This window comes from Haliotis cracherodii, unplaced genomic scaffold, assembly GCF_022045235.1.
Source record: "Haliotis cracherodii isolate W230 unplaced genomic scaffold, xgHalCrac1.p SCAF_6, whole genome shotgun sequence".
Lineage (NCBI taxonomy): Eukaryota > Metazoa > Mollusca > Gastropoda > Lepetellida > Haliotidae > Haliotis > Haliotis cracherodii.
The window spans coordinates 32383712-32411214 of record NW_027266319.1 but is presented as its reverse complement, the minus strand read 5'-3'; the positions used below and the strand labels follow the sequence as shown (position 1 = coordinate 32411214).

Here is a 27503-nt window from a genome sequence, read left to right as displayed (position 1 = left end):
ATTTACAGACCGCCGTCATATAGCAAGAATATTGCAGAGTGTGGCGTTAAACAACAAACAAACACCATCAATTGTTAAGTAGCATAATATATAATATTTATTAGCAGGCTTTCCCCTACATCCCTTGCGTACTTTGGGCCAGACTATGCCACCAGTAAATCCTGCCTGTCGCTATAGGCAACTGACAGGGGCATCAGATGGCAGACACCGTGGTCTCACTGACAGTGCCTTCTTACCTTTCCCGCGCGGGGCGCTGAGCATGCATGACAAGTATTTTACTGTCGCTTCGTTAGATCAACAAAAGACAAAACAAGGGAAAATTATGCTTATTGTATGAGCGTAAAAAAATCACAGAAGTATCGCTATTTTGCGAATTTACACCCGACAATGCAATGTACGACACACTTACCAATGTACCGATTCATGATTTAAATCTGTATCGAGTTTCACAATGTAATATTTCCGAAGTTTTGTAATACCTCAGATTGATAATAACTAGGTGTAGCCTTATCTTGCCGGACATCATAATACAAAAGTTAGTTTGCATAATACCATTAATGACCTACATTTACCAGCCATGCGAGTTAGCATAAACAGGTACACAGCAGCAACCTCATTTTGACTTTAACGCATTTAAAGCGCAAACTGGTTTATTTGTTGTTTACGCCACATTCAGCAATATTCCATCTTTTTGACGGCGGCCTGAAAATAATCGAATCTGGACAAGACAATCAAGTGATTGACATCATGAGCATCGATCTATGCAATTGGGTTACGATGACATGCCTCAACCAAGTCAGCGACGACTGCGAGCCTGACCATCTGATCCTGTTAGTCGCCTCTTACGACAAGCATAGCCGCCAATATGAGCAAACATAGGTTGCATGAGTAACATGGCCTATTCTACCCCGGATCTTTACAGGACTAAAGCGCAAACAAAACTCACGGGCAAAAGAAAGTGTTCACTTGAAAATTGGATTTAACCGAAAAATTACAAACAACGTTATCAAAACGTTAACTCGGAGGTAGGAGTGTCCTGACGCACACGACAGAAAGTGAATCGGCTGGATTATATGGCCGCTGAGTATGGCCTTTTGATGACTCACCACTAATCCAGACAATCGCACATCCATGTTCCGACTTGATTGCTTTTGTTTTATCGGACCGAATAAACGTATGACAGGGCGACGGCGCTAAATGAGTGCATACTTGCGTCAAAGTACCACCTGTTTGTCTGGTTAGTATACTTACCGCTGAGCGCTGCAACAGACAGCGAAAGCCCGTTAATCCTGAAGGTACCTCTCGCCGGATTAACGAATAGCGGGTAATGGTAATGTCCCTTTGTGATTTAATCATGTCAGCGTTCCCACCAATAATTGTTCGGACGGCGGGGTTTCTAGGGTAACGGGGTTTCAGTGTTCAGGTAACTTTGCTGAATGAGGCGAGGAACCTCTTGGCTCACCTCATCATCGTCGTCCTTCTTTTTCTTCCCTTTCTTTCCCTTTTTTCCTTTCTTTTCTTTCTTCTTCTTTCCCTTTTTGCTCTTCTTTCCATCCTTGGCTTCTTCCTGAAAACCAAAGCATTACAATAAGATGGATCCCATTTCGTGTCAGTCATTGGAATTGTGACGCTACTACTACTACTACTACTACTACTACTACTGCCAAAGTGGTAAACGTCGGAGACCTGCACATTTCGGCCTTCCTCCGGGAAGCCCTACTTGACATACCGTAGAAAGCGGGGTAAACCCAAACTCACTCACTCACTCTTGATGCAAGTTAAATTTTGCCATGCATTGAGCGGGTGTCCGGTGGTAGGATGAGATGACAATGTGAATGCAGAAATATTTGTGCCTTATCAGAAGCCAGCGAAACAAAAATGTAGTGCGCATTGATCTGGTGATCAGAATAATAAGATGCAGTCACATACAACACGGTCCCATGTGGAGCCTCACTCTATGTAGGCGGGGCCCGTGAAGATCCGGGTTAGAATAGGTCTTCAGTATTCCATGCTAGTATTAAGAGAGGTCAGGCTCGCTGACTTGGTTGATGTAAGTCATCGTATCCCAACTGCCTAGATCGATGGTCATGATGTCCATCACTGCACTGTCTGTTCCAGACTCGATTATTTACAGATCGCCGTCATCTAGCTGGAATATTGCTGATTGCGGCGTTAAACAACCAACAAACCCAACCACGTTGGCGGCATATTACATTCATAACAAGATATGTTGTATTTCCTCTTTGGAACAACGTTTTAGAAACAACGAATTAACTGAAAGTGAATTACGTTGTTGTGAAAAACGTTTATGGGTTTTAGAAAAAAAGATTGTCGGTGTTTAGTTCAAGTTGCCGTGAATCCATCTTCCCGAGGCAAGGGAGTTAACTGATTAAAAATGTTCAGTTTCCACCCTTGCCGAACTAGGCTGGAATTATAAAGTTTTGGTCAGACTAACGAGTCTATGCATAGTCCAATTACGTGACGAAATCCGGTTCGTTAACTGCCGTTCAGATTTCGGTCGATTGCACGATTTGCGAAGTATGTGTACCGACAACTTACCATCATGAGACGCCATTTTTATTTGAAGCAAACGCAAGTGATGTGAGAGGTGGAATCTGAGTGGTCCATAGGAGGGTCAAAGAAGGGACATAACTCGTAATAGCCACTGGTGGCGCTGCGATCGAGCCTAGAAATTCCAGCCTTGTTCGGCAACTTTTAAAGTCAGTTAACTCTGACTTGCCTCGAGAAGATGACATGCATCTGAAGATCAAAGAACGGTGCCATTCCACAAAGCCGTATTAGCACCTGGACTAAATTTATGCTCAATTACAATACTTATACAACCTACCTTCTCCTTGAGTTCATCTTCTAGTTCTTCCGGTGTCTTCATCTTAAAGATGGCGGCTGAACCCCCGTCATCATCTTCTGGATATTCCGGGAACTTTCCCGTGGTGTCTCTGAAATATCAGGGTTTGAGTGAGTGAGTATATGGTTTTACGCCGCTTTTAGCAATATTCCAGCAATATCACGGCGGGGGGACTCAAAAAATTGGCTTCACACATTGTACCCATGTCAGGAATCGAACCCGGGTCTTTGACGTGACGAGCGAACGCTTTAACTACTAGGCTACCCGACCGCCCCTCAGGGCTTGTGTGTCTCAGTACAATGTGTGTGTGTGTGTGTGTGTGTGTGTGTGTGTGTGTGTGTGTGTGTGTGTGTGTGTGTGTGTGTGTGTGTGTGCGGTACCATCGCTAGTTAGAGGCTCATTAACTCGCTTATACACTGAACCACACAAGAAACGCAAATGCCATAAATGTGTTTCTGTGTCATTAGAACTTGAGGTACATTATGCTTGCTAAAGATGAGGCTAAAAGATGGTGAAAAAGAAACTTTGGTTTATATGTTTGGCGCCACAGTGTTGGGCCATGGGATGTATTTCGCCATGCATCACGTGGAAGTCAAGATGGTTTGGGTACAAAATGCCATCACTATTTTAATACTGCAATTCGTCTTGTTGGTAAGCAACCCTGTGACCACATTCAGCGTGTCCACCGAACAAATATTTTTTGGTCAAATCCGAGGCAGTTGTTTTTCTCTAGAACTTCCTGGGAAACATTTTGTTTTGACCCCCGTCCTATCTTCCCGAGGCAAGGGAGTTAACTGTCTGTTAATGTACAGTTTCCACTTGGAAACATGCCCCCGTCCCCGATCTGGGCAGGTTGCGAGGGGTTGTCCAATCATTAGGGAGTGGGTTGCAATATTCTGAAGTTCCGGACCTGAGATAATATCTCGCACTTCCTGTTTACCTGTATGCTCAAAACGTCTTCAATAGACAAGGGATGTATATGTGTGTCCGACCCGTGAAGATCCGGGGTAGAATAGGTCTTCAGCAGCCCAAGCTTGCCGTAAAAGGCGACTATGCTTGTCGTAAGTGGCGACTAACGGGATCGGGTGGTCAGGCTCTCTGACTTGGTTGATGCAAGTTATCGTATCCCAATTGCTCGGATCGATGCTCATGATGTTAATCACTGGATTGTCTGGTCCAGACTCGATTATTTACATACCGCCTTCATATAGCCGGAATATTGCTGAGTGCGACGTTAAACAACAAACAAACAAACAATATATGTGTGTCCACCTGCATTCGATGAACCACTGTCTGATCTGGTCCATCATGGTCTCCTTGATGTCGGGTCCCTCGGTCTCCCGGATCTTGTCTTTGATGGTAATGAGAGACTGTTTGTATTCTTGCTCATTCTGGTCTTGGACTCGGCGCCAAGAGTCCTCTGCCTTGCATGGATAAGAACAAAGCTGCACTACCTACACAGTCCATGCATGAAGTAGTTCAATAGGTCCTACCTGCACTCGATGAACCACTGTCTGATCTGGTCCATCAGGGTCTCCTTGATGTCGGGTCCCTGGGTCTCCCGGATCTTGTCACGGATCACCTCCAAGGCCTGTTGGTACTCCATCTCGTGACGCTCCTGCACGCGCCGCCTCGTCTCCTCCGTCCTCAGGGCCAGCGACATGGGCGTGTTCTTCAGGATCGCCTGGGTAGAGGGTGCAGCCTGGGGGACACGTCACGAATCTCACGTTATATAGGAAACGACATCCTAGTCAAAAGATCAACAAAAGTAAGTTGCAAAATATAAGAACATCCTTACCCATCTACCCAAAGTAAAAGAAAAATATATACAGAAAACGATGAAATAATTAAAAATTAATAAGAATAAGTAAGGAAAACAATAAATTGAGGATGTGTATTTAAACAGTGGCACTTTTACTAGTAAGGGGTTCATTTCATTTAACATTTAAGATATCTACATGTCCTTACGATGATTATACCGTTATCAGCACAGGGCTTTCACCAACTGGGCCCTGGTCAATAATTCTTTATCATATTACAGTTGTATCATCATTACTTCTGGTGAGCCTGTGCACAATCACATTGTCTGTATTATCAACTAAAGTTTTGTATATTTTTCGTTGTTTAACGCCGCATAATATTCCAACTATATGACGGCAGTCTGTAAATAACCGATTCTGGACCACACAATCTGCACATTTGGAATACGATGACATGCATCAACCAAGTCAGGGAGTCTGACCACCCGATCCCTGAAGACCTATTCTTCCCCGGATTTTCGCGCATTTATCCGCTAAAGAGACATCTGTACTTGACATAGATTCTTATTTTGAATACATTTGTTTAATTATACCATACTGTTGTAATTCCTGTCGCATTTTATTCATCCTTATCTTAGATGACATTTCTTACAATCTGGAGATGGTAAGGCTGGAAAGTTTACAGGTCATGTGAGAAACTTGAAGAAAACGATTCTCAAATAATCTCTACATGTGAACACATAGCGGAGGTTTTTTTATTCTGATTAAACACTTGTGATTACAAATGATTAGACAGCAAACGAAACCATGGCAACCCACCAGAGTTTATGAGTTTATGCGGAACTAAATAACATGGGAAATGTTAGGGGTTAAATTACCCACCATGCCTAGAAACGTCATTTCCTCTTCCCTGTCACGCCGTGTTCGTCGTCGCTGGGAAAACCCCTTCCACACCTGCAACACGGGAGATGATGTAAGTCTTACAGAACGGACGAGAAACCACACCAACTACAATCCCACTTTGTCTGTGCCGAATGTACCTTCTGAATGGTCGTTGCCGCCACATCCGGGTGCAATGTGGGAGGTTGCTTCCGGCTTCTCCTGGAGTTCTCCGTTATTCTCAGCATGATCTCCGCACGCAGACGACCCTGTCTCGCGCGCTCGTGGATCTGGATCAGACGTACAGCGTCCTCCAGTGACATCCGGGGACCTCTCGTGTCCTGCAACAGTGAGTGAGTATGGTATTCCGCCGCCAATATTTCGCAATATCACGACGGGGGCACCAGACATGGGCTTCACACGTTGTACCCAAGTGTGGAATCTTACCCGGGTCTTCGGCGTGAGGAGCGAACGCTTTAGCCACGAGGCTACCTTAACGCCTTCTTGCAAAGGACAACCTTATCTGGACATTGGACATCATATACCATAGGACCTGTGTCTCCTATCATTAGACTAATCATATAAGGATAAATTACTTATACAAGTTGTACACCAGCCCCCGCGGTACAGTGGATATAGCGTCTGTACCGGTGAGCAGAAGGTCGATAGTTCGATCCCCTGTCTGCATCATGCCAAAAGATTTTGTTACTTGTTGTTTCCCTGTCTGGCGCTCGGCAAATATGGACAAAACAAGGACTGGTCGACATGGAATCAGTGTAATGTGTCTGAGAGGGGTATCCATTTTAAACTGTGGCATGGCATCTCAGTAGGCTAGAACAATATAACCGGCACTATGGACTAATACAGGCAGCCGCAAGAAAGTGACATTATTTTGAACGCAAACCTTAAGCCCCATTTCACCTGACCTTACTTGTACAAATTCGAGTATTTTTTATTTTGGTGTGTTTCTTTGTTGTTTAACGCCTCACTCCGCAATATTCAAGCTGTATAACGACGATCTGTAAATAGTCGAGTCTGGACCAGACATTCCATTGATTGACATCACCAGCATCGATCTCCGCAATTGGGATACGATGATATGTATCAACCAAGTCAGCGAGTCTGACCACCCGATCCCGTTAGTCGCTTCTTACGACAAGCTTGGGTTGCTGACGACCAATTCGGAGCCGGGCTTATGTTATGTCAATTGGTCATATGTTGGTATCTCTCCGTAACAACGGGCTGTTTCTATATGATAATAACTTGACATGATACCGACTGTACGCAGATACAGACAGGATAGCGACTATACGAAGATTCAGACATGATACCGACTGTACGCAGATACAATCAGGATACAGAGACTTGTTCACGCTTTAATCACTTCATCACTAGACCAGACACCTCAATCACTTTTTTCGGGGTCTTTTTTGCTTGTTGTTTAACGCCGCACTCAGCAATAGCCAAGCTATATGACGGCGGTCTGTAAATAATCCATTCTGGACCACACAATCCAGTGATTGACATCATGTGCATCGATCAACGCAGCTTGGATACGATGACATGCATTAACCAAGTCAGCTAGGCTGACCATCCGATCCCGTTAGTCGTCTCTTACGACATGCATAGTCTCTTTTTACGTCAAGCATGGGTTGCTGAAGACCTATTCTACCCCGGATCTTCACGAGACCCTCAATCACTAATTCCTCAAAAGCGAGTATGGCAGTCACAGTGCAACTTGAATGAGATAGCGCCATGAAAACAATATCGCCTGGACAAAACAAGTGAATAAAATATGACCAAATGCCCAACCACAGAGTGTTGACACACAGTCACCATTGTCACTGACCACACAATCCCCTGTTGCCGACACTTACGACAAGTCTTAGGAACTGGATTTTTTCTGACCCTGGTATGGAACATAAATACCGTTGCGAACAAGACTAAGCCAAAGCGGGCTTTATATAACACAGGTTGTGGTTTATAGCTGTAGACCTTGTGCATGTCTTTGGGTCCCATCTTTGCCAGAATCTGACCCAGAACCTTCTCCCGTTCCCTCAATGGCTTCAGGCGCTCCATGACGAAATAGCGAGGCACCGGGATCTCCACGTCGCTCTGTAACACGGAATAAGATAGAACGTCTTTTTTTTCAGTTGTCATGTTATTTTCTTCATTTTTAGGGGCTAAGATTTGTTTCTTCATATAAGAGAGCTGAGATTTGTTTACGTCACAGTTCAAATTCAATCTATGGAAAGAATGTTAACATATTCTCACTGTTCACTAAAACATAATAACTGCACAGATGTAGGTGATTTTAAAACAAAATGAAAATAGCAGTGTAATAAGATAGTTTCATGAACTAAAAATACCATTTTTACACCATATTTAGCAAATGTTTAGTGTGCGGTTTTCTTCAAATTGACAGAAAAATGGTCAATTTGACATGTTTGTACTCACAACTGCTGGAGTAAGGTACTTCTCAATTCCTAAGACTGTAGATGATGGACATAAATAGCAGTTTTGATGTAAATTGACGAACAAAAGAAACGTTACCAAACTGAAATTTGGACACGTTAGAAGTGGCATACCTCCTGTCACCACCACCCAGGAGAACGCTATATACGTATCCTCCATCGGAGACGTCGGAGACGTCATCAGCTGCGACTTTGTTCCGCAATTGTGCCGGAACACAATCAAATCTTACAGACCACTACGAGACGTAACACTGACGCCGGAACACCGGGCTCGAACACTGCGACAGTAGTATTACAGAGGCGGACAGAGTCATGTTCACAGGAGACAGCAGATTGAGGCTTTTCAGAGCAGATGGAAGAATTTGTGTGTACCGTCGAAGAGAAAGAACGTCACGTTGTTTCGTTCAAGATGTCGAATCATTTGTGGTGGCTTCTGTAGCCAAGTCAAGACAGATGTGGTGATTTGAAGGGAAACCTCACTGGACAGCGTTACTTTGACCAATGTCTCTACCCTGTTGTTCTACCTATCTTGCAACAGAACCCCCTATTTTAGCAAGATAACACAATAGAGCTTGTGGGGTCACCCTGACCGTCAAATTAAAGTACGGTAAGGTCGCCCTCATCATGATGATCTGTTAGCACAGGCCCTCCGAGAAGAAAGGCGTCGAATCCCATTTATTTGTGATCAGACGTCTCACATGTTTTGCCCGTCGTCGAGTTGTGGGGTGTATTGATACTCGCGGTGGACATGCACGATATTGACTGACAACTCTGACATTCTGAAGGATTAAATGGAGTTTCATGTGCTGATTTCAGTCTTAATGGTTGATCGAATACTGAACAACTCACCCCATCCTCCATCTATGGACACAGTTCCTTCATTTTTGTCCTCATGCACGGCATTACTTGTACTGATGTTATAAATTTATGTCTTTGGACAATACAAGTATCTTCCTGTTTTGTTTTCAGGAACAAACAATGTTGTTTGGTAACGTTACTTTTTGCTCGTCAGTATAGGTCATTGCAATAAACTATTTTTATTTATATATATGTTAATATGTTAACTGGGGTGAGATTCCTACATCGTACTATATTGGGAATCGAACGCTGGCCTCAGCCAAGGCTTGAAATTCTCTGTATCTCCACTAAACTTACACTAACCCCTGGATCCTTTCCCGTGGTTCTTGCGATCGCCAATTACCCACCCTTGATTTTCGTTAACAGTTTACCTACCAATGAAACGTTGACATAAAGAAAAGAGACAGGGTAACTCGTATCACCTAGAAACTAAAGCCAACGCCATTTTTTCTCTTTTGCGTATCAGTATCAGTTTTTCAATGTTAATTTTCTGGTAAACTCAATTATCAGTGGGACTGGCCAACCCAACATGGCCAACCATGAGGCTGGTGTGTGACTCGCAGTCTGATTGGTACGTTACACCTAGCAGCGTAGCTAATCAAATTGGCAAATGGAAAATCAACGGCGGGAAATTGGATTGCGAAAACCAGGGGAATGGATCCAGGGGTTTTGCCGAAATTCTAGCCCTGGAGATACTGAGGATGTAGGCTTGGCGAGACAATCCATGAAAAGCAAAGCCTACCATCCCGTCCTGATTTACATACAAGAACGTCATCTGACCAACGTGAAATATATAAAATACCAGGTGGAAGATAGGATCACGATCTAATGCGTACAGGGGTGAGTTTCAGATCCGCCAGGACATCGTCAAAGTAATGGTACTCCGAACACTCCAGGTTCATCATCTCATGCTTCAGCTCGAGGACCCGACCCATGACCCCGTCCAGCACGTGACGCAGCACGCGCCGCTTCTGAGGGTGCACGATCTGGTCATAGGCCTGCTCCAGGGCGCGGAAGATCTGGATGTACTTGACGTACAGGATGGCAAGCATCTGGAACACTGCATACCGGTCCTGGAAGCAGAGGTCAAGGTCAAGGTAAGGTCACGTTGAGAACACGCCATCTATACCCATATCGGCTTATGGTCTACATATATTTGTAATGATAATGGTACATTTACTCGGAATCCGAGTCGCGTGAAAAAAACCATGTATTTTTGTTTTCCATTAGCACAGGGAGGCTGGTGACCTAGTCGTCCCTTAGGCTTGACCGTATCCTGTAATCGTGGGTTCAAATCCTAGATTCCTGTTTCTAGGTTTGTCAGCACCGTACACGTGCTAGTGGATTCCTCCAAAGTGGCAAACGTCTGAGACCTGCATCATTCGGGTTTTCCATCATATGAACCCGACGAGCCATAATATGACTGGAATTCTGTTCAAATCGGCGTTAAACCCACCTCACTCATTCACTTATTGCACTGTGTTGCATGTATTTGAAAGTCACGAATGCGCACATGTATGTATACAACGTAATTTAACTGAAATTATGTCAGTGGGGTGTTAAACCCAGAAGGCTCACTCACTCACTCACTCCAGGGGCGGTGGGGAGGCCAAGTAGTTAAAGCGTTCGTTCGTCACGCCGAAGACCCGGTTTCGATTCCCGACAAGGGTACAATATAAGGAGCCCATTTCTGGTGTCCTCCGACGTGGCATTGCTGGAATATTGCTAAAAGCGGCTTAAAACCATACCCACTTACTCACTCACTGTTACAGGACATGGGAAGTCCCTGGATGTCACTGGAGGACGATTTACGTCTGATCCAGATCCACGAGAGCGCGGTAAAAAAACCCACACCGCACACGCACGTAGGCACGCACTCATTCGCTCACTCACGACCAATGCAGCGACTGACCGTGTCGGGGGGTGGGGGTTCTGGCGGCGTCTCCTGCTGTATGATGTCCACCAGGGCCAGCTGGGCCTCCGCCCACTGCTTGTTGTAGTAGCTAGGGAGACAACAGACATAAAGGGCCCATTTGCAACATTACTCAAATTAAATTAAAATCCCGCTGTCGAATTGAGTTCCGTTTCACAAAGCCATCTCGGCTGCTATGGTATAACATTGAGTTTACGATCATCTTAGCACTAGGATACTTTTATGAAATACAGCTCAAGGTATTCGGGCTTATCCTCCGTACCGTTATGAACAGTTTTGTTTTGTGTGTTTGTTTAACGCCGCACTCAGCAATAGTCAAGCTATATGACGGCGGTCTGTAAATAATCGATTCTGGACCAGACAATCCAGCGATTGATATTATAAGCATGGATCCACTCAATTGGGATACGATGATATACATCAACAAAGTCAACGAGCCTGACCACCCGATCCCGTAGTCGCCTCTTACGACAAGCGTAGTCGCCTTTTACGACAAGCGTAGTCGCCTTTTACGACAAGCATGGGTTGCTGAAGACCTATTCTACCTCGGGGTCTTCACGGGTCTTATGAACAGTATACAACTTCATATTGGATGAGAGGTGATAGGGAAGCCGGGCGGTCAAAGTGTTCGCTCGTCACGCCGAAGATTCGATTTCGAACATGCAGGAGTACAACAGGTGAAGCCAGTAACTGGTGTCCCTCGCCGTAATATTCCTGGAATATTGCCAACAGCGGCGTAAAAACCCATACTCACTCACTCAGGTTGTGAAAGGCCTCCAACTTATCAACATGACGTCATCATGACGTCCATCATCTCTCTGTCGATGAGGGGCGGTGGGGTAGACTTGTGGTTAAAGCGTTTGCTCGTCCCGACGAAGGGCCGGGTTCGATTCCCGACATGGGTACAATGTGTATAGCCCATTTCTGGTGTCCCCCGCCGTGATATTGCAGGAACATTACTAAAAGCGGCGTAAACCCACATTCACATCACTCACTCTATCGATGATCGGAAAGACCTTAAATTATTGAGGATGTTTGAATATGGAAATGGGTGTATGAGTTACCCTGTTTTTCACTATATCGCCTGTATTTCAACAGTTGTCTTAGGCGCCGCAATTCGCTGTGTGTCACTTTGACGTGTCGGGATAATGTGGTCAAACGTTCGAATCCCGTATTCACCCCGATAGTGATCCATAGTCAGCACCAAATCTAATTGAAATAAAATCTTTGGCTCCAAACAACACTTTCAAGGATGTATCGTATCGGAGCAAAAAATGTGATTTGAATGAAATTATCATACCCGTGATTATGGGTTCCACCAAAGTGGTAAATATGTATTTCATGCATCTCTTCGGACTTTCATCCCACATTCAGCTAACATGCCGTGGAATAACATGAATACTGTTCAAAGCGGCGTTAAACACAATTCACTCACTCATTCGTAGATTAAGTTGGATATCAGTGTTCAGTACACGGAAAACTCGTTTGTAAGGACTCCGTTAGTTCGGATACTCTGCTGTCCGGACCAGTTTGCTGGGAACGATACAGTCAGGACTAACCGTGTGTCACGTTTATCTCTACACAAATCCAATGAATGAATGAAAGAATGAATGAATGAATGAATGAATGAAAATGAAAAGTCAGAAAATTACATTTTCCCAAATCTACATGCACTGAGCGGTATTACACACAAAACGTTGTACACATTTCTATCCCGGTCAACTAAAAATGCGTTAAGAGATTTGAAACATTGTGATCCCATTCCCAGTATAATAACAATTATATTTAATTTCATGAAGAGAAATATAAATATTAAATCACCTTACCTATGAGACATAACGTTCAATCTCCGATATTCAGTGAATAGTTTTGTTGTGACTTGTAAACCGCCGCCGTTTGCACATAATGTTTCTTGGTGGTCCTAACTTGTAACCTATAGCTACCGTGAATGATGCCTTATTTTATCGTGGGATTTATAATCTACATGCCGAATTAATCCCTCGTCCGTTTAATTGATAAGAACTGGCGTATTTCAGCGCATGTTTTAGTTATTTAGCCAAACGTTTCCATTTCAAAGTGTGTTGAATAAAAGAGGAAACAATATTTACCATTATGTCCATGGGAAACATGATAATTATATATAAAAGGAACATCTCGAAACTAAGTAGATCAAATTGATATATTTTGTCTAACCCACAACCAAATTTTCACAAAACATTTTACGACTGTTTGTGTGCGCCATAACGCAGCCGAAGTCTCCCTCAACCGGAGTCGGCGAAGTTTAGTAATTTCGATAAGCAAGCGAGGTGAGAGCAATTAGTTTCAACGAATGTGTTGCAGCTTGTCCTCCATTTATTACTTTGATAAGCCATGGCAGGTGGTTGTGTGGCAGCGTTTACTGATTTGATAAACTCGAGCATGACATCGACTTGACTGGCTGAAAGCAGAGACCATATGATAGAATTATATGGTCTCCGCTGAAAGAGAAATAAATCTGTTTCAATTTTTTAAGCTATGGAGGTGTGATCTGTCCCCCAGCGACGACGTGTGGCTGTGCATACGCGGACAATGTAAAACAAGGGTTGGTTGAAAAGTCCCGAGCCTAACATTTGTTTGTTTGTTTAAACGCCACACTATTCCAGCTATATGATAACAACCTGTAAATAATGAGCATCGATCCACACAATAGGGGTACGATGACATGCATCAACCAAGTCAGCGAGCCTGACCACCCGATTCCGTTAGTCTTACGACAAGCATAGTCGCCTTTTATACCCCGGATCTTCACGGGTCCCAACTACGAAGGATGTATAGTAGACACGTAACGGTTTGCATGTATTCAGTACAATACTTCCCATGCTTGCAGACTGCATTTGACCCAAATACGCAACCAGGAATCATAGTTCTGCCGGTAGCAAAGTGACAAGGCATTCTCTGTTGATGAAAATGGACGTCAGTGGATACCTCACTGCAATCAGGTGTCTCCAACTGAGAGAGCTAACTCCAATAGCTCCATGCCGACATGGTGTCTTTAGGGGAGGAAGACTCTCGCACCAATGGGATCAAAGAACTCCAGCATCGTCGGCAAAAGTGAGTGGACCTCGGTCATTGAACAAGTCCCACCGATTCCAGTCAAGAAGAACCCTTGCATGTGGCCGTGGTTATTCAAACTTATTCAACCAATTCAAAACAACGCAGTATGTTGTAGTTCGGCTCAGAACATGTCAGCTACCTCTCGTACTTTGCATTGAAAGACCGAGAGACCAATAATGAACTGTTATCGTTCATGCAAGACCGCCAGTATACCCAGTCAGTCAACTGATCACTGGCTGATCGTGTTGCCCATGGAGTGAGTGAGCGAGTGAGTCAGAACCCAATTGTTTGCGTGCGCGCGCGTGTGTGTGCACGCTGTTAACAAATTGGCAGTTAAAATCACAGTGGAGGGTAAGAAGCTTCACGCACTGTTCCCGTCTGTGGATTCAAACCCAGGTCACTGGCGGCGGGGACCTTAACCACTATACTACCTCCATAAAGGAATGGTACTGAATGTGGACACGCACGAACGCACTTTAAGGCCATGACATGTAAAATTAATACAATATACTCCAACTTCCTCTTGTTTAAATAGAGAGAGAAGCAGCTATGATCATACCACACAGAATACCCAAGTCAGAAAGTGACTTGCCCCAGTGCCCACTCATCTTCTGGAGGCAAGTGAGTTAACTGACTATGAAAGTCCAGTTTCAACCCTTGTCGAACTAGGCTGATATTATGGAGTTACATTTTGGCTGGACTAACGAGTCTATGCATAGTCCAATCAAAATCACGCAATGAAATCGAAATCCGGATTTAAACTGTCATGCAGATTACGGTCGATTGCAGGATTTGCAAAGGATGTGCACCGCCAACTTGTTGTAAACAGATATTTTCCAAATCTTTGCAGGTTTTTAATCAAGGTGCTCACGCTGTAAGATCTGATTTATCACTATATAGATCTTGATTATCGATCAGATCGTCTTGACCGGGCGCTGCCATTTTATTTGAATCAAATGCAAGTGATACGACGGGTGGAATCTGATTGGTATGGAGCGTCATGGAGGGGTCACAGCTCATAATAGCCACTGGTGGTGCTTCGATCGAGCCCAGGAATTCCACCCTGGTACGGCAAGGGTGAAAACTGGACTTTTAAAGCTAGTTAACTCTCTTTCCTCAGGAAGATAGTGTCCACTTAACATGTTAAGTGTCTGAAAAAGGGGGACACCACCCACTCTGGAATCGACAGAGTTGTGACCTAGTTAATGCAAAGTCTCAGCCTATATTATATGGGCAAGTTTATTGCAAAACAACATGGCAGCCGCAAATTGTGATGCTGTTCATCATGTTTATGTAGCCCCAGGGCTGTAGCTGCTACTTGAATCTGCCCAGTCGCCTCAAGATCTCTTGGACAGGCAATTCCAAAATTGGACATCCCTCATCTGTTAGGTCCAAATTCATCATTTCTGCACTCCCTTTTAAGGTATATTTCACATACAATTCAAAAGGTGGTTACATGAAAGATGCCTTTATTTCAGTCTGAGCAGGTTAGGAAAATATAATCGAATAACCAATCAATCATCTAACAAATGCAGTCCTTCAACAATTTCACCATGGTAGTTGGTATCTATAATGCAAGTTCAACCATAGACAGAACAATAATCTGAGTGTAGACAATCAATCTAAAGCAGAATATACTATTTTCTTCACAACTAATCCTACAATAACACAAATGTACATTTCAAATCATATTCAACACCCAGATATGTTCCAAACATGGGCTGTTAGTTCTACTGCTATGCAATTCACTTGGGGCTAATGCCTCATTGAATCAAACACCAATATTAGTGTTTCTAGCAAATATTTCAAAAAGTGAATCATTTAGTTTCGAGGTTCCAAAATAGATGTTCTTGGTTTTTCTACTAAGCTTAACAGATATATTGCATTAAAAAGTATAGTAAATTCTCTCTCACACTGAATCTATACATCGATCATGATCTGTGTATCGTGTCTCTACTTCTATATACAAATGGCTATGTATAAACAATTTACAATCCATTCCCCACAAAATACAAAATATATATTTCTCATCGGTAAACAATTTATCCTATAACATTATTTAGATAGGGCCTAATAGCATACGTTTACTCCGATTACACTCAAAATGTTTGTTAGTAACCACAGTGCCTTCAGGATAAATTCGTATATTGGACCCCTCATTAAAACTGCTGGATCTGCCCTTGAATGTCTAACATTATGCTAGATACCAATAGTATTTTAAAATTACTTATTTTGAGAAAACATTATCTTCTTATCTCCACATGTTTCAAATACTTGCTTTTACAGTCCTTCTTAAACATTTTGTAATGTTTATAGATGGTTATATTTGTAAAGTTAAAACAAAAACACCCCTCGGCTTTTGTTAATATAATCAAGCCACTGTCATGTACCAGTGTCACAGTTGTAGCAAAATGGAACAAGAAACAAACATATTGGATTAAAGCACTAACCCTGGGAGGATCATATCTAAAATGTTATTTGACTGTAGATGCTGACATCTTGTACAGCTGTCAGCTTACTAACTCTACCAGGTGTGTACAGAGACACAAACTGTAGTGCAGAGTTGTGTCCCTTTGCTATTCATCTTATATTCATGCTTCCCATGTTTGTCAGCATCACAAACAGATTTATGGGTTTCACCAAAGTAGTAAATTACAAAGTTATCAGTTATAACTACAACACAAATTTGGAAACTATTAATTCCAATTTGGGAATTTTTACTGACGCTTACCACCGAATTGAGGCCGAACATCATCCTCTGATCAAGTCTCAAGAAATTCCTAGATATCATTGAAACGTACTCAGTCATCACATTGAGTAAGTTGGGTTCAATGCTGTTATTGCTCTGCATCGGTACTGGGCAGAACAAACAGGCTGTAGTGAATATGACATATGATAAGGGACACAACTCTCCCAGTTTTTAGAATCTGGGTCCTGTACTGATTTCTCGCCATGTCATCTGATAATAATTTTATTAAAACTCATTAGTTCCAGGCCGATATGTTGTCACGAATCTATGACACAAACATAAGCAAGAACATAAAGGTAGGACAACCCTGACAACATAACCATGGTAACCAGACTTGCAAGGAAATATTTAATATAACACACACAAAATCTACAACTGAACCAATTCCAAAATAGGGTCACATAAACTGATTGGCTCTAAAATAGTACGCAACACTAACAATTACACATCTGTCCATGATGTTCCTATTTACATCAGCACCATTCCTAAAACCTCACAGCAAATCCAGGCAGTCATTTTCACAAAGGCAAAAACATGATCAAAATGACAGAAATACACCAGCATTGTCAGAGAAATTAAACCTGAATAGGCAGTATTAAACATGCTAAACAATTAACTTCAAAAGCAACTTTCAACATCATACACAATGGTAAATATTGACGATGAGAGGAATTACAGTTCTGAGTCTTAACATGCTTAAAGGATGCTTGTTTGACCTCCATGGTACTTACAGAGGCCATCTACCCGAGGCAAGTGAGTTTCCACCCTTGCCTAACTAGGTTGGTATTATGGAGTTACATTTTGGCTGGACTGACGAGTCAATACATCATGTACATAGTCCAATCAAAATGGTGCACCGAAATCAAAATCCGATTTGTAAACTGTCGTGCATATTTCGATCGATTGCAGGATTTGCAAAGCATGTACACCGCCAACTTCTTGTCTGCAGATATTTTCCAAATCTTTTTATGTTTTTCATGAAGGTGCCCACATGATTTGATGCACTTCATGATGTAAGACCCGTTTTATCACAGTATAGATCTTGATTATCGATCAGATCGTCCTGACTGGTCGTCACCATTTTTTGTGAAGCAAACGCAAGTGATATGAGTGGTGGAATCTGCTTGGTCCATAGGAGTCTTAGAATGGACATAACTGGTAATAGCCACTGGTGGTGCTACAATTGAGTCCAGTAATTCCAGCCTAGTTCGGCAAGGGTGGAAACTGGACTTTTAAAGTCAGTTAACTCTCTTGCCTCGGGAAGATGTACAGGGGCATATGTACACAGATACATTATGAACATGTATTTATGCATGGAAATCTCAAATTAATGGAACTCAAGACACTTAAAATAACAAATTTTCAGGATACATAGTGTCTGCTTAAACTAAGTAACGGAATGGCAGCACTTTTAGTGTTAGACGAGGCCACACCAAATTGATTAATTGTTTGTCATAGTAACGAAAATCTCCACTACCATCCATATATACTACTCAAAAGAAGTTAAAGAACAGCAGTGAAGTCTTGATGACACCTTTTCTTGTTTGTAGGTTAACGTGAAACGTTTTGATTAATGATTCAATCGGGCTTACCATATATGTACATGATGTATATGACAAGACCTGTATCACATACTTATCTAGCAACAAACAGACCACAAGCTGTGATGTAAAGATATGTCCAATAAATAGGGAAAAGAATCTGTAGGAAGCCAATCACAGTGTCATCAGTTATCCTTCTTCCCTCCTGTGCTCTCAATAGCCTCGAATTTTTCCTGCAAAGACGAAAAAACATAAACTAAGAAATGAATCAATTCACACATTTCATATCAAAATAGAGAATAAGGCACCAAAACTCTTGATATCCAAACTTTTTATAAAACTTGACACACCCCTTGTAGCCCTGGTAGTCCATTCAGACCTCACAGACCCTCCTTGAAGCCCTCATAATTCCCATAGACCATTCAGACCCCTTGTAACCCTCATAGACCATTGAGACCTCACAGACCCCTGGTAGCCCTCATAATTGTCACAGAACCATTCATACCCCTTGTAGCCCTCATAGACCATTCAGATCCCTTGTAGCCCCCATAGACCATTCAGACCCCTTGTAGCCCTCATAGACCATTCAGACCCCTTGTAGCCCACATGGACCATTCAGATCCCTTGTAGCCCTCATAGACCATTCAGACCCCTTGTAGCCCACATAGACCATTCAGACCCCTTGTAGCCCTCATAGACCATTCAGACCCCTTGTAGCCCTCATAGACCATTCAGACCCCTTGTAGCCCTCATAGACCATTCAGACCTTACAGACCCCCTGGTAGTCCTCATAATCCTCATGAACCATTCAGACCCCTTGTAGCCCACATAGACCATTCAGACCTCACTGACCCCCTTGCAGCCCTCATAGACCATTCAGACCTCACAGACCCCCTTGCAGCCCTCGATCTTAACATACTTATCATACCATGTGGGCCACAACTCACTGGGCTTTGTGCGATGATACAAAACCAAGGCTTGCTGCCGCCTCATCCGAATCTAATTATCTGACCCCCCGAACAATGGACATCACGCACCCTAGTGGTATATTCTGCTTTATCAGCTGCAATACACTGTCTCAACCCTAGCCTCATCTGAATCCAATTGTCCAACCCCCCAAAACAATGGACATAACGCCCCCTTGTGGTATATTCTGCTTTGTCAGCTGCAATACACTGTCTCAATCCTAGCCTCATCCGAATCCAATTGTCCAACCCCCCAAAACAATGGACATCACGCACCCTAGTGGTATATTCTGCTTTGTCAGCTGCAATACACTGTCTCAACCCCAGCCTCATCCGAATCCAATTGTCCGACCCCCACAAACAATGGACATAATGCCCTCTAGTAGTATATTCTGCTGTATCAGCTGCAGACCTACCTGGAGCTTGGAGTGTTCTTTCAGCAGTCTGTCATACTCCGTGTTGGTAGCTTCAGCCTGCTTCTTCATGGACTCCAGGTTCAGCTGGGCCTTGTGCAAGTCTGCCAACACAGGCATTCATGTAACCTACCCCACTAATTCTTGACAGGGATAATAACATACTGTAATGAAGCTCAGAGGACAACAACTGAAGTGTGTACCCGTGAGTACATAAACTTTAAATGCGGCATGTTCACTGGCAACACATCAGCTCATATATGTAGGACAACATCTACATACAACTGGTCACTTTCAGTCCCCATCTGGACTCTCAGGACGCCCTTAGGGACTGCTGATATAATATGGTGGTGGTGGGCCGAGGGGATTAGAGAAAGACATGTATCATATCTGAGGACTGTATCAAGACACCCCCCCAACACATTTTTTCCAGACCCTCGCATCCCCTTATTAATTGACCAGTCTTTAAACCACACCTGTTTAACACCTTAAACAGTGTTCAAATTTATTATTATTTTATTTAACAAAATAGAACGGCAAAATTTTCTCATGACCCCATCCCACCCCCCAGGAGATCAGAATAACCTTAACCTTAACCTCCTCTTTTACAAGTTGTGGAAATACGCACAATATAAAAAGCCTATTATTATTATTATCAAAAATCTATGTACCAGAGGGGGTAGTAGTGAAAGCATGTAACATGGGTTAGCAAGGGTTAACACCACTTGAGTCACTATTTCAGATCTTATATGGCAGGGGTATGGAGCTGGCATTCAATTGTTAAGAAAAGGGGAACATATTTGAACCAGCAATCAGTGCATCCTGGCTAGACAAGGGGATGCAACTCTGCATCGTAAATGGTGTTGCCTCAGACTAGTGGCCTAAAACGTATCATAACTCAAACACTGATAAATAAATTGCAGCAAAATCCCATCTCTCACCATCCTTGGTTTTCTTCAGCTCTGTTACCACTTCATCCAGCTTCTGAGCAGCCCCCTTGGCGGCACCCACATCATCTCCTGCGCCAGCTTCCTCCTTGGTCTGAAACACACAGCCATGGTCAAACACCGACACAGTACAAGACTTAATGTTTGTTTGTTTGTTGTTTAACGCTGCACTCAGCAATATTCCAGCTATATGACGGTAGTCTGTAAATAACTGAATCTAGAACAGACAATCGAGTGATTGACATCATGAGCATCGATCAATGCAGTTAGGCGATTGAGTGAGTTGTGTTTAACGCCGCTTTTAACAGGATTCCAGTCATATCACGGCGTGTCAGCTTAATGTGGGAGGAAAGCCCGAAGTGATGCAGGTCTCAGACATTTACCACTTCGGTGAAACCCACGAGCACGGGTTTGATACTGACAAACCTAGAAACATAATCGGGGAGAACCGGGATTCGTCCCACAATCATAAGTTTCTGGTGTGCCCAAGGGACGCAACACTGCACAGCGAATTCCGTCGCCTTTGAGTGGGCTATCCGTGCACACACACACGCAGTTGGGATACGATGACATCAACCAAGTCAGCGAGCCTGTCCTGATATGGTCCATGTGGTCTGAATGTATAATACTGATAGTGAGGAGTAAGTGAGTGAGTTGGGTTTAACGCCGCTTTGAACAGCTTTTCAGTTATATCACAGTGTGTCAGCTTGATGTGGAAGGAAGTCCCAAGTGATGCAGGTCTCAGACGTTTACCACTTCTGTCATGAGCACAGGTGTGATGCTGACAAACATAGCCCGGAATTCAAACCCTTGATCATAGGTTTCTGGAGCGCCCAAGGGAGGCAACTCTGCACAACATATTAGCAGCTTATTAGACGACTGGGCCACCCACTCCCCCTCACATAAAACCGAAGCTCTCCATATGTCATAGACCAGACACTAGTGAAATGTATTTTCAAAGTGTGTCAGTATACATGGTATATGTTTGATAGTCCTTCAGTATTTCCACTGTTACCTTGGATACTGTTACCATGGGCACATGTCAGCCCACACCTGGTCACCTATCTTGTTGACCTTGTCCTCCATAGGTCCACAACTTCCAATATTCACACCGTTGCTATGGATACTGTTACCATGGATACATGTCAGCCTTGACCTACCTTGTTGACCTTGTTTTCCTTGTCCTCCATGAGTCTCCGGGCCGCATCTGTGGCGCCCTCTGCCTGCTTGCGACTGGCCTCACACTCCGCCATCAGACGGGCATCCGTAGATATCAGCACCACAAGCCGACGGATAATGCTAAAACATTGGTTGAAATCAAGTGTTGTCACAAACCACACTGTATACATTAACACACATAGGTGTAACATGGTTCATCTAGAACTTGAGCCACCTAACTTGAGGACTTTTCAAGGCAATGACCCTACTTTTCAAGGCTAACAGTAAGACCAAAGTGTGCTTTCAAACAGACTTACCATATCTGACATATTAAGTGCCTAGCTCTAATAAGCACCCACGGTGATATTTGCTAATATATTTGCTAGTGAACAATCCCAATTAACATCCCTGCCGACTGATCAATGTACACTTATTTATTTGTGTATAATACGCACTTGTGTGTTATATGCCCCCTTTATTATGGGTAATTAAATTCTGGAAAATATATCTTTCGTGTGCTTTTCTTTTGTATCATTTCAGGCTGTCAGCATAAACTGCGAAATTTACGATCTTTCAACTCTGTTTTTTTTCTCACCAAAGTTATATTCGAATAAGAGCCCCCTATTTCTAATTTTGAGAGCGCTATGGATGCTTATTACGTTGAATACAGTATCATGTTTACCAGGCCATTCTTACTTTCCTCAATTGTCAGCATGGGTTCATGTACACATCCTAATCCTGCTAATAGTGTTATATTATCCATGTCCACTCATTAGCATGATCAGGAGGGAGCAGTGTTTCAACATCAATGAGTGACAAGAAAAAACTTGTTTGTATGTCTTAACGCACAACTCCAGTGATCGATATTGGGGTGGAGGACACACTATCAACCAAGTCACCGCGCCTAACAACATGATCCGATTGCCTATGGCTGGGCACCTATTTTAACCCTGTATCCCCATGTGGTTGTTGCACACTTGAATTTTAAAAAACAACAACTTACACTTGTAGCCCTCAAAGTCTATTCAGATCTGACAGACCACCTCATAAATCCTCATTGACCATTCAGATCTCACAGACCCCTAGTAGCCCTCATAGACCATTGAGACCTCACAGACCCCATTATAAATCCTCATTGACCATTCAGATCTCACAGACCCCTAGTAGCCCTCATAGACCATTCAGACCTCACAGACCCCCTTATAAATCCTCATTCACCATTGAAATCTCACAGGCCCCTAGTAGCCTTCATAGACCATTGAGACCTCACAGACCCCCTTATAAATCCTCATTGACCATTCAGACCTCACAGACCCCTAGTAGTCCTCATAGACCATTGAGACCTCACAGACCCCCTTATAAATCCTCATAGACCATTGAAATCTCATAGGCCCCTAGTAGCCCTCATAGACCATTGAGACCTCATAGACCCCATTATAAATCCTCATTGACCATTCAGACCTCACAGACCCCTAGTAGCCCTCATAGACCATTGAGACCTCACAGACCCCCTCATAAATCCTCATTGACCATTGAAATCTCACAGGCCCCTAGTAGCCCTCATAGACCATTGAGACCTCACAGACCCCTAGTAGCCCTTATTGACCATTCAGATCTCACAAACCCCTAGTAGCCCTCAAAGACCATTCAGACCCCCTTATAAATCCTCATTACCATTCAGATCTCACAGACCCCTAGTAGCCCTCATAGACCATTCAGATCTCACAGACTCCCTTATAAATCCTCATAGACCATTCAGATCTCACAGACCCCTAGTAGTCCTCACGGACCATTCAGACCTCACAGACTCCCTTATAAATCCTCATAGACCATTCAGACCCCACAGACCCCCTTAAAAATCCTCATTGACACCTAATGGCAGATATACATACTGTACTGCGAACATGAAGAAGCACCAACCCTAACTCTTCTTATCTGGTCACGATTATTGCACTTACATAACAATGTGTGTACTTAAACAACAACCAGTGCATGTGCGTGTGTACTAGTACGGAAGAATGTCGATTTTATGGTGCTAGCCCAAAGAGATACCATGCCACAGTTTTAACATGAATACCCCACTCAGATACAGTATACAGACTCGGGGGTGACCAGTCCTTCTTGATCCCTTTAATGCCGAGCACCAAGCAGGGTAACAACAAATACCATCAATTAACGTCTTTTGGTATGACGTGGCCCGGTATCGAACGATGGACCTTCCACTCTCCAGACAGACATTCTACTAGTCCATGGAGCGATCAACTTTTCTTAAGCCAACCTATTTACAAATTATATGAGTATAAAATATCTCTTACAAGAAAAGAAATAGCGCAAATCCAGCAATGTAGAAATTTCTCTGTGAACGGAATAACTTCATCTGTGCCATCATCTGGGCCTCGGGATTATGCTTCAGGTCGACCTCCTCCGTTGGACCAGCATACTTTCGTACTTCCCGCACCGAATCTGAAATTAACATTGTGACTTAATACTTCTGATTCTCAAATAACTTGCGGTCTTTATGTGAGTGAGTGAGTGGGGTTAAACGCTGCTCCAGTTATATCACAACATCTCAGCATAGAGTGGGAAGAAAGTATGAAGTAATGCAGGTCTCAGATGTTTCTAGTGTGTCCAAGGCATGCAACACTGCACAGTATATTGCGTCGCCTTAGGCGACTGGGCCCCCATTTTGACATGAACATGATGATGATGATGAATGGTAACTGAAATCATTTTCACACTTGTCTGAAACAGCTACTGTACTATTTAGTGATATAGGACCTTGAAGTATAGTCATGTCTCATTAATCTGACAATCGTCTTTATCTGACACTAATGATGGGAAGCGATTAAATCAATGCTATTTAGACCCATTAATCTGACAGTCTTGAAATCTGACTCTGACACACTTAATCTGCAATGAATTACCGAATTCACTCATTAATCAGTCTCGTTAATCAGACACAGTGATCAGCGTACTCCGTGGTAATATGCCCGCGAGTACACAGCCCCAGGTTTTGATGCGAGAGCAGTCCGATGATAGCTTCATATTACAACGGCTGCAGACATAAACTTGCTTAACAAAAACAATTATGCTTTAAATAAACAAAACAGGATTAATCCCATGCTTAGATTGCCTCAACCTCATTAAAATCAGATTCAAGTTCTCGCTACCGCTACAGGTCACGTCAGAACGACCTTTCACGAACTATGACCGACCAATGAAATGACTAACAGAAAGTCAACATTAGCCAGTAAGAAAGCAGCTTTCTTGAGCTTTGTGGTACTGGCGACTTCCATTCCAGACTATGCTTTTAAAAGTATTTTGAATAAGTCATACAGTCCATAACAGCTGTTTTGTGTTAAGTTTTAGAGGTTTATCCAATATAATCATACACAACCAACTATGTTGGATTAATGGGACTTTACTGTATGTCATATGATAGATCATTCCTAATTATTAAGATGACCAGCATATGAATAACGATAAATTTTGCACCATTCACAGAGCTATAATATTTATAATTAGAACTGAGTATCGCCTGACATCTTGTGAAACGATATAACGCCGCACTCAGCAATATTCCAGCTCTATGATGGCAGTCTGTAAGTAACTGAGTGTGGACCAGACAATCCAGTGATTGACAACATGAACATCGATCCACACTATTGGGATCGATGACATGCATATGATGCATCAACCAAGTCAGCGAGGCTGACCACCTGATCCCATTTAGTCGCCTCTTATGGCAAGCATGGGTTGCTGAAGACCTATTCTACCCAGGGTCTTCATGGGCATTAACATGATAGGACTTGATCCATGATGTCTGACAGTCATGCTTTTGCCGAACTATGGTCATAACCGTAGTTTGCTGTTTTCGATGACTTTGTAGGAATAAGGGAATCGTCACAGCCCTATTTATGATTCTATTCTTAACATGTATTAATCTACACGTAACCATTTCTACTCACCTAAGAACAGCAGCACTAATATACCAATAAACACGTTGAAATATATGTGGCCATAAGCAGCCATGCTCTTCAGAAGTCGTGACCGAAATACTTTCTGCCATCTGAAATAAAAACAAAAAGTTACTCTTTAATAGTTAAAAAACAAATAAATAACTTAGATCCCCAAACATTTACATTATTCACAACTGGATGACACACTGGTCCTGGGCCACTCTGAAAACATTGCTGTCATCAAGCGTTGTGTTCAGAAAATAATTAATACTCAATACGACCCTATTGTTTTCTGTCCATGGCAGACAGTCATTTCTATTACAACAATTGCTAAGCTAACTGTAAACAAAGAGGTAAAGATGTAAGGCAACCAATGAATATATTTTGCTAAACCAAACCATTATCGAGATCATTGATCTGGACTATACAATGATGTTTGAACACACCCAGCAATGGCAGCATGTTTTCTCGAAAAGGAAAATCAGATTGTATTTGTATGTAATGAAAATTTGGTTTATATAATGCTGGTATGTGTTTTCAAGAGAGCTAAGGTACTCAGCTAACAATATGGGATTAAACAATGTCAAATAACTTTCCACTGTGTTCATTGATGGTTCCCATTTTGGGGAATGACTTCACTATCATGCAATTTTAGCATTGTTAAGTTATTCTGCATTAAACATTTTGGCAAACACACTGGAAGGTAATACTAACCATCTAAACCATGATATCTTTTAATCATTTGATAATAAATGTAAATGTTTCTGTGACATTGAATTATTAATTAAGCATCAATATTCATAGATGTGTACTGATACCATGTATACAGTATCAACATTATCATGATTACAAATTTACCAAAACATCATGATACACTCATAGAGCGATATGCATGATATAAAATGACATTTTTTATAAAAGCAAGAAAGTTCGCCTGACAAAAATAACTCATCTAGTACAGTCTTTCTCTTACCTTGGTGGTGAAATAAAAGGAAGCAGTAGAAGAACAATGACAGCTATCTCAATGTAGAGACAAGCAGCAATGAATGTCCACTGTAGCGACATGGTTCACTGAGTCCGGTGGTAATAATCAGGTCCTTCTCTTTTTGTATGTGTCTCTTCTTCTACCTGCAAACATGTATTATATCAAAGTAAATAGGAAGAGAAATTTAGATATTGGCCCATTTAACTTCAGATATCTTTGTGAGGTCCTTCCCAGTATGTCAGTATGTTTTTCATGTATTCGCATGATTGGTGTTACTCATGATTCATCATTGTTCATGTTGCAACTGCAGATAAAGATGTGTGGCTACCAAGACCCTTGTAAACGTATGTCATTATTCAATTTATTGCTTACCATTTATATTTGGCCAATAGGAATGATATGGATTATGACACAGGGGTAACGTAAATTTCTTAAAATAGAAACGTCAACAGTGTCAAAGAATTCGTTTCGTTAGAAACACGTATCACTCATTTACTGGTCTGTGGTCAGGCGTCAGATTCATTTTGCTTGTGATGAGTATGATCATTGAAACACGTGTTACGTGGCATGTTCTAAAGCACCGACGGAAAGTGGCGACAATACAATAACTGAATTGAGCAATGCATATGTCAACAAACGATTAACCTTCGAACTGTTTCAACAGAAACTGAGAGAAACTGAAACTGTGAAGGTGCGCCTGTTGATCAACGTGATCGTTAGCTTTCTTGTTTTGAGTGCTTTTACATCAACCAAAAGATTGCCTTTCCTAAACTGAATATGAGGACGGCGGCTAGTAGGATTTTCAATTGTGTCTTAAGTAAAAGTGGACAAATAACAATACAAACACAGTGAAGCGTCGCAAGTTTCGTCAACAACCAAAGTGAACTTTTCCCCCTGCGAGCCACTTCCGGGTATTCATAGAC

General features: G+C 42.6%; 2 protein-coding genes across 3 annotated transcripts in view; both read right to left on the bottom strand.

Moving 5' to 3' along the window:
• LOC139446367 (dynein regulatory complex protein 11-like) overlaps positions 1 to 12607 on the bottom strand; it is a 31726-nt gene extending 19119 nt beyond the window's left edge. The window contains exons 1-9 of the mRNA XM_071227702.1: positions 12597 to 12607; positions 10750 to 10840; positions 9674 to 9910; positions 7501 to 7620; positions 5667 to 5846; positions 5509 to 5580; positions 4360 to 4568; positions 2849 to 2957; positions 1463 to 1567 (exon numbers count right to left, since the gene is read on the bottom strand). Coding sequence (XP_071083803.1) covers positions 1463 to 1567; positions 2849 to 2957; positions 4360 to 4568; positions 5509 to 5580; positions 5667 to 5846; positions 7501 to 7620; positions 9674 to 9910; positions 10750 to 10840; positions 12597 to 12607 — 1134 coding nt within the window. The remainder of the gene's footprint in view (positions 1 to 1462; positions 1568 to 2848; positions 2958 to 4359; positions 4569 to 5508; positions 5581 to 5666; positions 5847 to 7500; positions 7621 to 9673; positions 9911 to 10749; positions 10841 to 12596) is intronic.
• Positions 12608 to 18175: 5568 nt separating this feature from the next.
• Positions 18176 to 27500, bottom strand: LOC139445134 (B-cell receptor-associated protein 31-like). Of its 2 annotated transcripts, none has more exons than XM_071226234.1 (8): positions 27426 to 27500; positions 26569 to 26723; positions 25605 to 25705; positions 23952 to 24099; positions 21639 to 21777; positions 20473 to 20572; positions 19535 to 19635; positions 18176 to 18386 (listed from the first exon to the last, which is right to left on the bottom strand). In XM_071226234.1, exons 2-8 carry the CDS (start codon positions 26658 to 26660, stop codon positions 18339 to 18341), a joined length of 729 nt encoding a protein of 242 aa, XP_071082335.1. In that variant the 5' UTR covers positions 26661 to 26723; positions 27426 to 27500; the 3' UTR covers positions 18176 to 18338. The 2 variants fall into 2 exon arrangements, with proteins under 2 accessions (XP_071082335.1, XP_071082336.1); XM_071226235.1 differs by having other exon boundaries at positions 27422 to 27487.
• Positions 27501 to 27503: the final 3 nt, after the last annotated feature.